General features: G+C 42.6%; 1 protein-coding gene across 11 annotated transcripts in view; it reads right to left on the minus strand.

The window, feature by feature from the left end:
- The window catches only part of MEGF11 (multiple EGF like domains 11), a 439,586-nt gene that overhangs the window by 399,626 nt on the left and 21,940 nt on the right, over nucleotides 1–18,020 (minus strand). For all 11 annotated transcript variants that reach the window (XM_073801157.1, XM_033851846.2, XM_073801152.1 and 8 more), the window contains one exon: nucleotides 15,998–16,138. In XM_073801157.1, the coding sequence (XP_073657258.1) occupies nucleotides 15,998–16,037 (40 nt within the window). In that variant the 5' untranslated portion in view covers nucleotides 16,038–16,138. The remainder of the gene's footprint in view (nucleotides 1–15,997; nucleotides 16,139–18,020) is intronic.

Below are 18,020 nucleotides of genomic sequence, written 5' to 3' on the forward strand. Positions count from 1 at the left end.
CTTGCGCTCTAGAGCCTGCGAGCCACAACTGCTGAAGCCCGCACACCTGGAGCCCGTGCTCCACAGCAAGAGAGGCCACCGCAGTGAGGCCTGGGCACTGCAACGGGGAGTGGCCCCCACTGGCCACAGCTGGAGAGGGCGCGCACTCAGCAATGGAGACCCAACAGAGCCAAAAATAAATAAGAATAAATTAAATTAAAAAAAAAAAAAAAGAATCCACCAGCACATTAAAGATCATACACCATGATCAAGTGGGATTTATCTCAGGGATGCAAGGATTCTTCAGTATACACAAATCAAACAATGTGATACACCATATTAATAAATTGAAGAGTAAAAACCATATGACCATCTCAATAGATGCAGAGAAAGCTTTTGACAAAATTCAACACCCATTTATGATAAAAACTCTCCAGAAAGTGGGCATAGAGGGAACCTACCTCAACATAATAAAGGCCATAGACGACAAACCCACAGCAAACATCATTCTCAATGGTGAAAAACTGAAAGCTTTTCCACTAGGATCAGGAACAAGACAAGGATGTCCACTCTCGCCACTCTTATTCAACATAGTTTTGGAAGTCCTCGCCACAGCAATCAAAGAAGAAAAAGAAAGAAAAGGAATACAAATTGGAAAAGAGGAAGTAAAACTGTCACTATTTGCCAATGACATGATACTATACATAGAAAATCCTAAAGATGCCACCAGAAAACTACTAGAACTAATCAATGAATTTGGTAATGTAGCAAATACAAAATTAATGCACAGAAATCTCTGGCATTCCTATACACCAACAATGAAAAATCAGAAAGAGAAATTAAGGAAACACTCCCATTTACCACTGCCACCAAAAGAATAAAATACCTAGGAATAGGGCTTCCCTGGTGGCGCAGTGGTTGAGAGTCTGCCTGACGATGCAGGAGACACGGGTTCGTGCCCCAGTCCAGGAAGATCCCACATGCGGCAGAGTGGCTGGGCCCGTGAGCCATGGCCGCTGAGCCTGCGCGTCTGGAGCCTGTGCTCCGCAACGGGAGAGGCCACAACGGTGAGAGGCCCGCGTACCGCAAAAAAAAAAAAAAAAAAAACCTAGGAATAAACCTGCCTAAGGAGGCGAAAGACTTGTACACAGAAAACTATAAAACACTGATGAAAGAAATCAAAGATGACATAAACAGATGGAGAAATATACCATGTTCTTGGATTGGAAGAATCAATATTGTGAAAATGTCTATACTACCCAAAGCAATCTACAGATTCAATGCAATCCTTATCAAACTACCAATGGCATTCTTCACAAAAAAACCTTACGATTCATATGGAAACACAAAAGACCCTGAATAGCCAAAGCAATCTTGAGAAAGAAAAGCGGAGTTGGCAGAATTAGGCTCCCCGACTTCAAATTATACCACAAATCTACAGTAATCAAGACAGTATGGTACTGACACAAAAACAGAAATATAGATCAATGGTACAGGATAGAATGCCCAGAGATAAACCCACGTACATATGGGCACCTAATTTACGACAAAAGAGGCAAGAACATACAATGGAGAAAAGACAGCCTCTTCAATAAGTGGTGCTGGGAAAACTGGACAGCTACGTGTAAAAGAATGAAATTAGAACACTCCCTAACACCATACACAAAAATAAACTCCAAATGGATTAAAGACTTAAATGTAAGACCAGACACTGCAAAACTTATAGAGGAAAACATAGGAAAACTACTCTTTGACATAAACCACAGCAAGATCTTTTTTGACCCACCTCCTAGAGTAACGAAATAAAAACAAAAATAAACAAATGGGACTTGATTAAACTTAAAAGCTTTTGCACAGCAAAGGAAACCATAAACAAGACAAAAAGACAACCCTCAGAATGGGAGAAAATATTTGCAAATGAAACAACAGACAAAGGATTAATCTCCAAAATATACAAACAGCTCATGGAACTCAATATCAAAAAAACAAACAATCCAGTTAAAAAATGCACGGAAGACCTAAATAGACATTTCACCAAGAAAGACATACAGATGGCCAGGAGGCACATGACAAAGATGCTCAACATCACTAATTATTAGAGAAATGCAAATCAAAACTACAATGAGGTATCACCTCACGCCAGTCAGAATGGCCAGTATCAAAAAATCTAGAAACAATAAATGCTGGAAAGGGTGTGGTGAAAAGGGAACCCTCCTACACTGTTGGTGGGTATGTAAATTGACACAACCACTATGGAATACAGTGTGGAGGTTCCTTAAAAAACTAAAAATAGAACTACCATATGACCCAGCAATCCCACTACTGGGCATATATCCTGAGAAAATCATAATTCAAATAGAGATATGCACCACAATGTTCATTGCAGCCCTATTTACAATAGCCAGGACATGGAAGCAACCTAAATGTCCATCAACAGATGAATGGATAAAGAAGATGTGACACATATATACAATGGAATATTACTCAGCCATAAAAAGAAATGAAATTGAGTTATTTTTAGTGAGGTGTATGGACTTAGAGTATGTCATACAGAGTGAAGTAAGTCAGAAAGAGAAAAACAAATAGTGTATGCTAATGCATATATATATAGAATCTAAAAAAAAAAAAATGGTACTGATGAACCTAGTGGCAGGGCAAGAATAAAGAGGCAGACACAGAGAATGGACGAAGACACGGGGTGGGAGGGCGAAGCTGGGGCAAAGCAGGAGTACCATCGACATATATACACTACTGAATGTAAAATAGTTGGCTGGTGGGAAGCAGCCGCATAGCACAGGGAGATCAGCTGGGTGCTTTGCGATGACCTAGAGGGGTGGGACAGGGAGGTTGGGAAGGAGGCTCAGGAGGGAGGGGGTATGGGGACACGTGTATGCATATGGCTGATTCGCTTTGTTGTGCAACAGAAACTAACACGGTATTGTGAAGCAATTATACTCCAATAAAGATCTATTAAAAATAGAAATAAAAAACAAGCTGACACTAAATCCTATGGAAAATGAGGCTTTTTATGTGTAGGATTGAAAACAGTGAAAGATTCTGAAAACGGTATCTCTTCCACATAGTCTTTGGCCTCCAACTTGCAACCTCAGTTTCCTTGCAGCTACTTCTGCGATAACAAGTGCCCCTATTCACTGCCACAACACAGGAGACGAGATTCCCTCAATAAAGTCTCCTCTCCCACAGCAGCAACAAAGGCTGGGCAGCCCAGCAGTGGGACTGGGGCTGTGAAGGTGACAGAGATAAGAGACACAGGTCTGGGTCCTCAAGCAGCTCACAAATCATTCACTGAATAAATAATTCTTGAGCACCTACAACGTGCAATTGCTCTATTTGGCTAGCTGTGCTTTGAGGGCACAATCAAAGTCAAGGGCGAAAACAATTGAGAGACTTTTTTTAATATACAAAGAACCCATTCATTCGTTCCCTCACTGATTCATTCAATTCACTTTTATTGAAAACCTAATATGTGCCAGACATTGTTCTAAGCCCTGGGGAACAGTGAACAAAACAAAGTCCCTGTCCTCGTGGAGTTTACACCCAATGGGAGAGACAGACAATAAAAAGCACATACATAACATATACATATTTTACACATATACATTTATATTGAGGTGTGTATAATATAGTGGATTCTGGATCCCAATCGCTTTGATTCAATCCCGCCTCTGTCAATTACTAGCTGTAGAGCCTTAGGGAAATTATTTAGCATATTTACATATAATATATGCAAAGTGTTTAGAACAGAACCAGGCACATGGTTAGTATTATATGTGTGTGCCATTAATATAAATTCCCTACTTACCAGGTAGAGATAAAGTGAGGAATTTTAAAAAAAGACATACAGATGATGGGGGTGATCAGAGAAGGCCTCTCTGAAGGAAGGGACATTTGAACTGAGACCTGAATAAGGGTGAGAGCCATGTTGGTAACCAGGGAAGAGCATTTCAGGCAGAGAGAATGGCGGGTGTACAATCCCTGTGGTAGGATCATGCCTGGGGTGACAAGGAGCAGTAAGCTGCTGAGAATGGCTGAAGCAGAGAGAAGGAAGAAGGGAGGCTGGTGAGGTGCCCATGGGCTGGTGACATCAGCCCTTGTAGGCCAGAGTAGGGGTCTTGGATACTATTCTAAGAGTAATGAGAAGTCAACAGAGCATTCTGAGCAACGGAGTGACAAAATTTATGTTTTAAAATCTTCTTTGTATGATGGTTCCTCAAAACATTAAAAATATAATTACTATGCAATCCAACAATTCCACTTCCGGGTGTATACCCAAAAGAATTGAAAGTAGGGCCTCAAAGAGATATTTGTATGCCTTTGTTCATAGCAGCATTATTCACAATAGCCCAGAGGCAGAAGCAACCAAAGGAAGGACATTCTGACACATGTTAAACCTGGATGAACCTTGAGGAAATCACGCTAAGTGAAACAAGTCAGTCACCAAAAGACAAATACTATATGATTCCACTTATACAAGGTACCTAGAAGTGTCAAATTCATAGAAACAGAAAACAGAATAATGGTTGCCAGGGACTGGGGTAAGTGGGTAATGGGGAGTTGTTTAATGGGTACAGAGGTTCAGTTTTGCAACATGAAGATTTATGGAGACGGGCTGCACAACAATGTGAATGTACTTAACTGCTGAACTATATACTTAAAAATGGTTAAGATGCTGTATGTATTTTAAAACAATTTTTTAAAAATCTGTGTGGAGGGCTTCCCTGGTGGTGCAGTGGTTGAGAGTCTGCCTGCCGATGCAGGGGACACGGTTCGTGCCCCGGTCCGGGAAGATCCCACATGCCATGGAGCGGCTGGGCCCGTGAGTCGTGGCCGCTGAGCCTGCGCGTCCGGAGCCTGTGCTCCGCAACGGGAGAGGCCACAACAGTGAGAGGCCTGCGTAACCGCAAAAAATAAAAGTAAAATAAAAAAAAAAATTAAAAAAAAATCTGTGTGGAAAAGAGACTGGTAGCAAGTGAGAGTGGAACAGGTGTTTGTTTTCTATTGCTATACAACAAACTAACCCAAAACTTAGTGGCTTAAAACTACGATCATTTTATTCTCTCTCACAATTCTGTGGGTCAGTCAGGCTCAGCTGGATGGTTCTTCCGCTCCAGGTGACATCAGTCTGGGCTGCAGTCTATGAGGGTACCACTGGCTGAAATGCCCAGGATGCTCACCCACAAGCCTGGCACCTCTGTGGGGACCATGAAAAGGCTGGGCTCAGCTGGAACTCTGACAGGGGGACTTCTCCCTCACTCCACAGCCTCAGGGCCTCTACCCCCTCATGTGGACTTTCCACGTGGCCCCTTCACTTTGTCTCTCCAGCAGAGTCACTGGACTTCTTACAGATGGCTCAAGGGCTCTCAGAAGTACAAAAACATTCTCAATGCTTATGCCAGAAATGCACCGAATCACATCTTTCCACATTCTGTTGATTAAAATGGGTCACAGACCAGCTGAGATTCAATGTTGCAGAACCAGATGGGCATGACTCCTAGGAGGCCTGATTCATTGGGGACCATCTTTGGACGGTAACTAGGTGGTTATTGCAGCAATCCACGTGAGAAAAAGCAAAGGCTTCGACCAGGATAATAGCAGTGCAGGTGGTGAGAAATGGTTGATTTAGAATATATTTTGAAGGTAAAATCAGAAAGATTTACTGATGACTCAGATATAAGCTAAGAGAAAATAAAAAGAGCCAAGGATGAGTCTTAAGTTTTTCGGCCAAGCTGGTGGTGTCCTTAATCAGCCAGCCAAGTGTCACCAAGAGCAGTGGGCTTGGAGCCTTGGGGTCAAATCCTGTCTCTGTTATTTATCACCATATTATCTTGGTAACTCGACGTCTCTGAGATTCTGCTTCCTGATCTGGAAGATGAGGATAATACCTGCTCACCCTTGGTTGTAAGGTCAGCATAGGATCCAATGAAATCTTGTATGTGAAAGCAACTGCCTTGAGTTCATCATAGATGCAGTGGCCGTAGGAAAACCACACACCTTGAAATCATGAAATCTGGTTCCATCCCAGGTCCCTCTTAGACTTGCTGTAAGAACTTGAGCAAGTCATTTACCCTCGCTTTGTTTCCTTATAAACTCAGGCCGTAATATTTGCACTGCCTGCGTCAAACACATTCTGTGAGAATCAATCACAAGAACGTGGAAAGCACTTTTGAAAAGGCATAAGACGGCAAATGGAAGGTATTATTATTGCATCACTAATGACAGATCCAATATCTAGGCTTGGGGTAAAAAAACAACAACAATAGGGTAGAATCTATATAATCCACCGTTTCTCATGTGACCCACGGGTTCCAGGCTTGGCTTAAGGAACAACCAGGGGAGAATACCATTCAGAAGCCGCTGTAAAAAACACAACCCATAATTGCAAGTCAATCGTAAGCATGGCATGAGAGTTGGTGAGTTATTCATAATAATGGAATACAGGTAACGAGCTTGTATTTGCAGCACTTTCACTCTGAGGGAAACTGTTTTGTTACTTGATTTTTTTAATGCACGGGAAAACTAAGGGGTGAAAGCAGCAGGTCATGTCATGGAAGCAAAGAAACAGCAGGAGCTGAGAAAAGAAAGGCCCAAATAAACGCCTTTCTTCAAAGGCGAGTGGGTGACATCTGGGACCAGGCCAGGTTCTGGAACCCAGGGCAAGGACAGCAGGACAGGGAAAACTCCAACATCCCCAGCAACCAAAGAGAGCCTTTGGGTTTTAAGGGCTCATCTGAAAGACACTGGCACAGTAAATAGCCTGGTATTCAATTTATTCTCTGCAGAGGAATAAAAGACTGAGTCAATGCTGCAAGGATGTGAACTTGGGTTCTGAGGGAGTCAGGTGCTCCGGATGGTTTAAACACTAAACCGGCCCCTTCAGGCAGGGGAGCACAGGACATGGAAAGCAGTCATCGCCTTTTAGAAAGAGTGTTTCTGTTTTCATTATCTTTTAAGGCTGTAGTCAGTGTTGAACGATAATAAGAAACTGGCATGGGGAAAAACACGCGCCCAATCACAGGCGTACACAATAAAAATGCTATTATAGACTTTTGTGGATATAAATAGTTTTTAAAATGAGGCTGCTATGACTGGCATCTTAGATGCTACCTGAAAAAGAGTCACGTTTATATAGTCCAACAGTTGCACCAGTCCCTGGTCTCAGCTTTCCACCGCAGAATGGGCTGGGTAATTTTTTTGGAATGAATATCAATGCAGACCAGTTGTGGGGTAAAGAAGGGGGGCGAGGATTGACGTGGAGGGAGCACAGAGAGCAGAGAAAAAGGACTTGATGCCCGACAGGCGAAAACTGAAGAGGACAAAGAAATAGGAAGAATAAAAAGGAATAAGGACGGGTTTACTCAGAATCCCGTTAACAATGCATCCTCAATCGGCCCTTAGGAACAGGCTTCGCTTGGTGATTTTGTCCCTACATTTAGCCACAATCCCAAACAGTCAGGGCGGCTGTTCCTTTGCTTTCCCCATTCTGGTGAAGGCATGGCAGTAATTAATGAGTATTCTGCAAAAACATAATAACGTCCCTGCTGAAATTTCCTTTAATGGAATTACTCCCCCCTGCCCCCATACACATGAGCTCACAGACGTCAAGGGGGCCTAGTTGAAAAGCAGGGGCACTTTGAAACTCCATTGCGGGGAATCCCCTGGTGCTCCAGTGGTTGGGACTCTGCGCTTCCACTGCGGGGAGCACAGGTTCGATCCCTGGTTGGGGAACTAGGATCCCTCAGGCCCCGCGCCCAGCCAAAAAAGAAAAAGAAAAAAGAAACGCCATTGTCAGGGTCAAAGCTCGGTGTGAATAATATAAAGTGAGCGTAAGCAAGGGTTTTTTGACACTGGGGAGTGCTGAACCCTGGAAGCATAATCAAAAGAGCTTGTAGAATTTCAGAGGCATGGGCCTTCCCGAAGGTGGAGATACGGAGTAGAATAACCACTGCACATCTCTCATATCATTCAGGTACAAATACTTACTCAACCAGGCAACGATTCATGGTGGTTGGTCTGCTGATTCTGAGACTACTGAGCACCAGCTGGAAAGGCAATGGGGGCGTGGAGATCTACCGAGTGAGTTTCTGCATCCGCAATAGGTCCCATCCACTTACTGGTGTTGAGCACACAGAGTGTGCGTTAAGAGATGAACACATACAGATGGAAAACACCACAGGGTAGTTGAGAATGTGGCACCAGAGCTGGGTCATTGCCATCTGGGCGCCCCATGAGGGCCTCAAAGCGGGACTCAAATCAGCCTGCTCTTCTCGCCATCTCTCAGCGGACCTCCCGCCACTCGTGGCTCTTTTAGCCCGTGGCACCACCGTTGTCCTAGTTTCCGACTCCAAACTGAGAGTCAGCCCTCCCTGATGCCGTTGCTGCCCCTTCTCCTCCTCCCCGTTCATGGCAATCTGTCTGCCACCAAGTCCCTTAAGACTCTCCCCCATCTATCCCTTCTTTTCAAGTCCCTCTGACCTACCCAAGCTGAAGCCATTTCTCCTCCGTAGGAGCTTCCCTCCCAGTCTCCTTCTGTTCTCATTTCCTTCTTCTTCCTCCAAACCATCCTGACATCGTGTCCAGATTGATCTCCCAATGTATGAATTGGCTCATACCATTCCTCTGCTCAAAAACTTTCAAGGGCTCCCCACTGCCTATGCAACAAAGCCCAGGATTAGGCACCCTGTCATTCAGCCAAAGCCACCTTCCATTCTCCCATTGTCACATGTCTGCTTGGTGTTTTACCTTCTGCTCTGCTTACGCTCGGTTCAGCCACCACCTGCACTGCCTGGCCATCCCCTGGCCTGAAATGACATTTCTCTTCCCTGAAACTATAGACAGTATACTTAGAGTCTCTAAGTGTATTTGGCAATACTCTTCCACATACACGTCCATGTGGCAATTCACGGCTCACTACCTGTGGCATCTTATCTGCTTCACATGACATTGTGCTGTTATTTAATGTTTTGCCTCTTTGTGTCTCCACTGCCTGATCAGGTTGAAAGCTCCTTGGTCTGCAAGCACTGCCCACATCTTAATTTGTTGGTGTACCTTAACCAACTGCTATGAACAGAGTAGGTGCTCATTAAATACTTATCAACTTAGGAGGGGAAAACCTTAAGAACATTCTTCTCACAAAGGTCTTGAAAGTCAGCAATCTGTTCTGAAAATTACAGAAAAGGTCTGCCTTCCCAAAAGGCTCCAGCTCTGGATGAGGCAACACTCCCCCTACGACCCACTTCATTTCACCTCCACAGCTCAACTCAAATTAAAAATTCAAGAGCTTTGCTGGAAACACCTGCCAGGAGTCAACACAGATCCCAGAGAGGAAATTCTATAAAGGCCCCCGGATCTAACCCAATCATGATGAGGTTAATTTTGGCTCATGACACAACAAGCCCTACAGTTGGGGTTACAAGGACAGGCTCTGGCCTGAGCAGAGTGACAGCACATCCAGGCCCCCAGGGGTACACACACGCCCACCTGCATGCAGACTCAGACATACATAATCATTCTCAGCAGAATTTTGAAACTTCATTCCCAAATCGCCCATGGAATTGAATTTCTGGTATCTGCGTGCATATATGGGTATGCGTTTTCCATTGCTTGTTTACACAGAGTATAAAACATCACTGTAGAGGAGTCGCCAATTTATGAACAGTTTGTCTGCTTCAAGTTCATTTGTTGGCTATTTGGAACTCAGATCGCATTTTTCCCTGGAAGCAACAGTGTGCCCAAGCCCACTTAACCCTTAACGTACTGTGTTTTAGTACCACAAAATGATTTTCATTCTATTCATCGGGGGTTTGCAAACTCAAATGCCTGTAGTGGCCAGGTGGACAATGTAAATGAGGAAAGTTGGGTCAGGAGACCAGGGAATGATGGAGACCACTGCGCATGTCCCATCTAAAGGGTGCAGCCCTTCCCCAGCTCCAGCAGTGGCTGCCCTGGGAGAATGCAGGCCCAGTGCAGCAGATCAGGAGAAGCAAAACACCAAAATCTCAGGTGAAAATAGTTGGTGAAAAGATTTATACACAGTGTAGATGAAATAAGACACATCGTTGGGCTGAAATTGGGCTCATGCTTGCAACCTCTACTTAATAATGTTGCTTCTTTGAGGAGAAAAGCATTTTTAAAAAAAAGCATTTTAATTTCTACAAATCAACGCCAGGAAAGTACTTCCCCTCTTCTGGTGAGGTGGGTGGCTCTTCCTGGGTACCAATCCTTGCATGAGAGAATAACGTCTCTGGGGTTCTTAAAACCCAAGGCTGCTGTAGGGTCCCTGGTCTAAATCTAAGCCCCACACCTGGCCCCATCACTGAGTGTGAAGATGTGACCTTCCCACTCCTTTCTGATGTGTCAGGGTCATTTGTTAATAGGGTACGTGTAAGTCAGGACCTGCCCGTGTTTTGCTTTATGTTATGGTGCTGGTTGTTACTATTGCTCTATTATTTTGTATGTTTTTGTTTGTTTGTTTGTTTGTTTTTACTGATTATAAATGTTATATAAGTTCACTGTAGAAAATCTGTACATTTTTCCCTCCTTGAAGTAATCACTGTTAATAGTGATTTCCTGTTTTTCAATCTTTTCCTTTCCAATTTTTTTCATATTACATAAGGGTAGTGGGTTGAATGATGCCCTCCACTCCACTTCCCCCTAAAAAATTATGTCCACATCCTAATCTCTGGAACCTGTGAACATGACCTTACTTGGAAAAGGAGTCTTAAGGATCTTGAGATGAGAATTTAGCCCATGGCACCAACGTTGCCCTAGTTTCCAGCTCCAAATCTAGTTATCCCTCCATGATAGATTATCCAGGTAGCTCCTAAGTCCAGTGACAAATACGCTTAGAAGAGACACACAGAGGAGACACACAGAAGAGGAGAGAACAATGTGACCATGGAGGCAGAGACTGGAGTGATGCGGCCACAAGTCAAGGAATGCCAACAGCCACCAACAGCTGGAAGAGGAAAAGAACAGATTCTCCCCTAGAGCCTTGGGAGGAAGCACCGTCCTGACAGATTTCAGACTTCTGGTCTCAAGAACTGTGAAAGAGTAAATTTCTGTTTTGTCAATTTTGTGGTAATTTGTTGAGGCAGCCCTAGGAAAATAATACAACAATACATGAATAAATGGATGTAATTAATTCAAACAATACAGGATTATGCAAAGTAAAAAGGGTGATAGTCTCTTACATGCCACACAAATCCCTCTCTGTTCCCCATGAGTAGTAACTGTTTGGTAATAACCTTTCTAGGCCTTTTCCTATGCATGTCACACACACACCCACAGACACACACACACAGAGGCATATGCACATAAATATAATTATATGTCTTTTTTCAAATAAATGATAGCATGGTATTCTGCTATTTGCTCTTTTTAAAATTCAATATTTCTGGGGGATATTTGCATGTCTGTACATAAAGATCTGCCTTATGCTTCAAAATGACTGCAGTATATTCTATGAACATAGCCTATGTCATTGTTTTCAATGATTCTAAACTTAGTAACAATATTACAATGATAAATCAAAGTTGACTCTATTCACTTGGCTACAACTGAACTTATTTCCCCCCTTTTCAATCTACACATTAAATATAGATATATAGATATATAGAGAGAGAGAGAGTGTGTGTGTGTGAGAGAGAGAAAGAGAGAGATATTAGTACTGTTCACCAAATATCTCTGGCTGTCTTCTGCCCTTGGAATTGGGTGTGACCAAGTGACTTGCTTTGGCTAGTGATATGTGAGCAGAAGTCACTAGTGTCATTTCCAACTGGAATCTTTAAGAGTGTGTCCACAATTTGTCTCATTCTTCTTCCCCTGCAGAGCAATTGCAGAGGCACTAAAGGGCGCCTCCATCAGCCTAGCTCTCTTGGTAAGGATGACGCAGAGTGGAGGGACGGGGAATTCCCTGGAGGCCAAGTGGTTAGGACTCCACGCTTTCACCGCCGAGGACGTGGGTTCCATCCCTGGTCAGGGAACTAAGATCCCACAAGCCTCATGGCGTGGCCAAAACAAACAAACATTTGACACCCCAGAGTGGAGGCACATATAGTGTGAACAAGAAATAACCTTTGTTGTTTTAACTCACTGAGATTTGAGGGTTGTTTATTGCTGCAGCACAACACAGCTAATCATAACTGATTTTACATATATAATATATGTGTGATATATACATTATATATCATATGTACATATCAAATTATTTAAAATATATATACATTTATATATTTTTATATATTCATATATATATATATATATCCTACCCTTCTAAAATTGGAGAAAGCTTAAAACAAGTAGTTTGAAAGAAAAATGTGTGGTTTATTACAGCCTGCTCAGTATTAATCAACAATACAATTAACAATACACTTTTTACTTCCCGTTTAGTTATTTATCCTTTTTACATTTTCACTAAGATGATGAACTTAATGCCAGTGGAAATGAAACACCACGCTATCAATATCAGGCTTTTCACACTGGCCATAAGTAAACAAATATGTTGTGTGGATATGTGGGTCCGTGGACTTGTTTTTTTAAATCTCTAAATGCCACTATGCTCTGCATCTATTAATGAGGCTGTAGGTTTCAGGTTATTTTCTTTGGTTTAATGTACATTTGAAACAACAGTGCGCTGCGGGCTCAAAGAACAGCCCTTCTCTCTTGCTTCTGGATGGGGGATTGGCAGGTGCTGTTTGCATTAGGGAGTGAGGAAGTGCTTTTCTCTGATCAAGTGATGCCTCAAGCTGATTAAAGAACGTTGTTTGTAGAACTGGAAGGGGATCAAAATGCCTTCAATGCTCCAAGTCAGAAAAGACAAGTCCTTGAAGGCTAATATGGTGAATATAACAAGAGCCTTATGGTTTCAATGAAAGATATTGAAGAGCCAAGCCTTTTCTCTCCTGGGGAGAAGAATATTTTTTAATGATATCTCTTAAATTGTCAGATTTAATAGAAAAAAATGAGAAGAAAACCCTCCTGCTTTTCCCCACCCAAACACTGCAATCAGAAAAGTTTCCTTAATCATGGCTCTGACCCCATCACAATTCTACACGGAAGATGGGCTGCAAATACTGGCAGGCTCCCACTTTCCTGGGTTTGATGACGGCAGTCAGCGACACAATGAATGACGCCTCTGATGATGATGACATTTTAAATTTAAAATTCGAATATTCAAAAATGCCAAGGCAACCTATCACCTGTCACAGTGGGATTTTAAGAGAGGATCTTAATCTGGGGGATACAGCATCACTCCTCTGTAGCAACTAAGGGGTAAAACAAAAGGAGATGGTTCTTACCCACCAGATCCCCTAGACACACTGCCCGCTCCAAGTTGATCCTGTGTTAGCAAAAGGGGCTGGACTCTATGCAATGATTCCTCAGTGAATTCTGGGCCCAGCGTAAATCACTGCTACTTGAAAATTAATAGAACGTGGGTTTGTATTGGTGGAGTTTTCTCCTCCTTAGCTTGAACTAACCAAGGCAGCATTATCTATCATTCATTTACTTTCATATAGCCTCTGAATTATTGGCTTGGTTCTCTCATTTTTTTTTAAAGTCATTTATGCTGCTCTCAGATACTTAATAAATACCATCATTTTAAATATAACTTATTGAGTTCAAATGTTTATTATAAAGCGTTATTATGGTAGTGCTATGGTCTGAATGTTTGTGTCCCCCCAAAATTCATATGTTGCAATCCTAACCCCCAAAGGTGATAGTATTAGTAGGTGGGGCCTTTGGGAGTTGCTTAAGTCATGAGGTGGAACCCTCATGAATGGAATTAGTGCCTTACAAAAGAGGCTCCAGAGAGACCCCTAGCCCTTTCTGCCATATGAGGATTCAATAAGAAATCTGAAACCCAGAAGAGGACCCTCACCCAACTATGTTGCCACTGTGATCTCCAACTTCCAGACTCCAGAACTGTGAGAAATAAATTTCTGTTTTTTATAGACTACCCAGTCTGTAGTATTTTGTTATAGCAGCCTGAACAGACTAATAAAGGTAGGCAGGATTCTAAGATGGTCTCAGGATTCCTGTGCCCCAGTGTACACACACCTTCCCCAGGTTACTCAGTTAAACACTGATCTAGGTGCTGCTGTGAAGGGATTCTGCAAATGCAATTAAATTCTCAAATCTGTTGACCTTAAAATAGAAGATTATCCTCAGTGGCCCTTAAAGGAACTGGGTTCTCCAGGTGAAAGAGATTTTGAAGTGTGAAAGGGCCCATGGAGAGGCCACATGGCAAGGAACTGTGGGTGGCCTCCTAACATCCAGCCCATCTTTAGAGCCCTGCCTAATATCCAGCAAGAGAAGAGGGGCCAGGGTCCTACAGCTGCAAGGAACTGAATTCTGCCAACAACTATGTGAGCTTGAAAGAAGACCCCAAGCTTTAGAAGGGAATCAGCCCAGCTGACACATTGATTTCTGTCTTGTGAGACCCTGAGCCAAGAACCTAATGCGGCCATGCCCCGGCTTCTGACTCCAGAAACTGAGGTAATGAATGTTTGAAGCTGCTAAGTTTATGGTAATTCGTTATGCAGCAAAAGAAACCTAATACGAACAGATATAGGCCTTGCTCTGGCCTAAAATGTAAAGAAAGTTAAGTATAATGTAATTTTAACTTTTGGCCCTCATTCTTCTTCCTTTAGAACAAGATAACAAATATGTAGTTTAACATGCCTTTTGACTATTAAGTAATTAGATTTAAAGTTTAAAATCTAATACTTTGCTTATATTTATCCAAAACCTGGAGGATTTCCTAGAGGTTAGGATTATTACTAAGTACTCCTTATTCTCTTTTCCATTTTTTTCACAACATTTCTACTGTAATTATTAGGTTTTAGAATTCAAAGTTTATCATTGTAAGATATAAAATGGAATTCACTTTCCCAAATTCAAACATACGCAGTAACAAAATAGTAAACTAAACAGGAAAACTCCTTGTAATACATTCATCCAATGAAATAACTCTTCACCATGACTGGTATTTCACTGGTAATAATAATCCTACAAGACGAATGAAAACAATTTCATCAAATAACACCAATACAAAAAAATTAAAATGACAGATAGTAACGTTTCTATATTTGAATTATAAATGGCTATCCACATAACTGAATTTTCTTTTAGTCTGCTTCAAGACTTAACGGATTTTCTTTTTCTTTTCTGTATTAATCATTGAAGCTTAGTTTCTAATTAATTTTGGAGCATCTGGATCTTTGAGCTCCTTGGATGAAGGTATTGTTTAATGTTAAGGTTATTTGCTGGTTTGTTTCTTGTCTCAAATAACTGGTTGCATTTTAATGGCAACATATGAAAGGCCAAATTTCAACAGCTCAGATACCAGCGCAGAAGGTACTTTAGCTGAAGCACCCTCCCCGCAAACAAAAATCAATGAAACAGCGCCCCTTTGTGGTAGAAGGGCAAAATTATCGGTACGTTAACAGTACAGTAAAAATCTTGGCGAGATACAATTGGTAAGCACAAAATAATTTTCTCTTTTAAAAAATTAGAAAGAGTTAAGCAGAACATTTTAGAGTAATCATTGCAAAGTGGATTATGGGGATTCACAGGGTGTTTAGAAAGCCAAAAGGGAGTCATTGTATCTGCTGAGAAAAGTGAAAATCAAGGATTAACAGCCTTTAACAGATAGGAAATTAAATTATCCCTAACACAAGTAGCAGAGCAATCTCAGCAGCAGTTTGTCCTCCAATGACTCTTCCACTGAGATGGAGCACAAATGAAAGTAAGCTGATTCTTCAGCTAAATGGGATAATGTTAGACATTTACATGACCCTTTAGAGTCATTGACGCGTTAATACTGATACTCAGCAACATCTGTTTTGCTAGCTGTATTTTATAATTGAAATCACTAAGGCCCAGGGAAGTTAGGAAAGTAGTAGGGTCAATATTTGAAACCCATTGTTTCCAATTCTCTAAACTAAAATAACTGAGTTTATCCAATGGTCCGCTACGAAGAAAGTACCCCATTCTGTACCTGGCTGTTCAGCAGCTGAAAGGTGCCATGGCTGGGTCATCACTGCCTGGACTCTGTAACCAAACTGCTTGGGTTCCAAGTCTTGCTTGAGTGTGTGGCCTGGGGTAATTATTCAGTCCTCCTGTACTTTGGTCTCCTTGCCTGCAAAATGAAATTGGTAACAGTATTACAGTCCAGGCATTGTTTTGAGGATTAAATGAGAAAACACAGGAAAAGTGCTTAGAGCAGGGCCTGGCACCTAGTAAAAGCTTGAGAAACATTAGCGGTAAGTAGTTGATGCTGCATAGATTGACAAGCTCTTCAAAAATTTGCCAACTTTGCCTTATATTTAAAGAGTTCTAGGATGCATATCAGATATCAGCAGTGGTAAATTACTTGGGAGAAGTAGACTTTGCATGCAAGCAGAACTTCACCGTTTTTACTTGGCATCCTTCAGAATTGTTGGAATGTGTTGCAACAAGCAGGTTAATAAATAAAGACAGAATATTTCAAAGCCTGCTTCAGTAATCCCCTCTAGCCCTTGGAGCTCACTGTCCAGAATCCCTTTTGTATACTTAACCTCCCTGCCCTCTTAGCTCTTTGTAAAGATGCCCCACCCTCTCTGGGCTAACCGTTGGATGAGTCCTTTTGATAATAATCCAGTGGTTGCTGATGTCTGCACTCCCAGGGCGCCTCTGCAAAAAAGGCAGGCAAACACTACAAACTCCTGCAGCATAAGCACGCTCGTGTTCAGCCTGAAGGAGACTGCAGTCAGGCACCAGGTAAACCAGACCACAATCAGAGATTTCTATCAGCAAGAGAGCACTACAAGCTGTCACAGCATTATGCTATCTGGGCACCAGGTTGTCCATCTGCGCTCGGATTGACAAGGAAAGGGAAAACTGCAAAGGAAGCAGGCCACCAAGCATCCTTCCCAGTGTGGCACTGAAATTTAGAACTGCTGGAGGATCCTGAAGCAGTTTCATCAGGACTTTTAATATCCAGTGAGGAGTTTTTAAACAAATGGGCAAGTCTTCGGCAAGTTCCTTAATCTCCTTTGTAAAGTGGGTGTGTATTCCTTAGGGTAACACAGCTGCTATAAGAAAAGTTTATTTCTCCCCTGCAAGAGACCCCTGTGGATGCTCCTGGGTAGGCAAGGCAGGGCTGTGCTCTGCACAGTTCTTCAGGGAACTATAAACAGTTCCCTGAAGAACTGCACAGTTGGTGCGAGGGGTCGGTGTGTGTGCTGTCTAACATGCACGCTTCCAAGATCCCCTGGGCTTTGGCATCCATTCAGGAACAGGAAAGCGCAATATCCATGGGAGGTTTTTAAGGGTCAGGCCTGGAAAGGGTGCCATTCCATTCTGTGGCCACACCTATCTACGTGCAAGGGAGGCTGGGAAATGTGTTTCACCTGTGCCCAGAGGAAAAAAGGACATGGATTTGGTTAACAGAGAGCCAGTCTCTGCCACAAGAAATCACATGTAGATCAGCACTGTAAAAAGAGGTGAGACCAGAGTGGGCCGAGCTGGAGTCGTCATAGGTACAAGTGCTGAGGTGATGGTAGAGCCAACTGACTTAGGGCTGAGGGGTCTGAGTTAAGGACAGACAAGGAGTCACCAGTGCCGCTCACCGAAGGGTCTCAGCGCACTGCCTTCAAGCCAGGAGGGAGCATCTGCACTACGCAACACAAGCACCCCACCTCACACTTTTTCGACCTTGGATGTGTTTTCACGTGACTAGCTCTGGCCAATAGGCAGAAGCAACATGTATCACTTCTGGACTGAGCTTTTAATTGCCGTTGTGGGCTGTCTCGAGGGCTCCCTTCCCTCTGCCAATGAACAGCAAACAGTGTTCCAGTGAGGACTGGCTCCATCAGCCTGGGCCCTGGAGAAAGAATACAGAATGGATCCTACAGGTACCCACGCAACATCTTGTTTTAAGTCACTGGTATTTTTGAAGTTGTATATTACTGCAGCATAACCTAGTGTATTCTGACTGATAGAGAAACATATTTGTATCTACAAACGAATCAACAAAAAGG

This window comes from Tursiops truncatus, chromosome 2 (assembly GCF_011762595.2).
Source record: "Tursiops truncatus isolate mTurTru1 chromosome 2, mTurTru1.mat.Y, whole genome shotgun sequence".
NCBI classification, from domain to species: Eukaryota; Metazoa; Chordata; class Mammalia; order Artiodactyla; family Delphinidae; genus Tursiops; species Tursiops truncatus.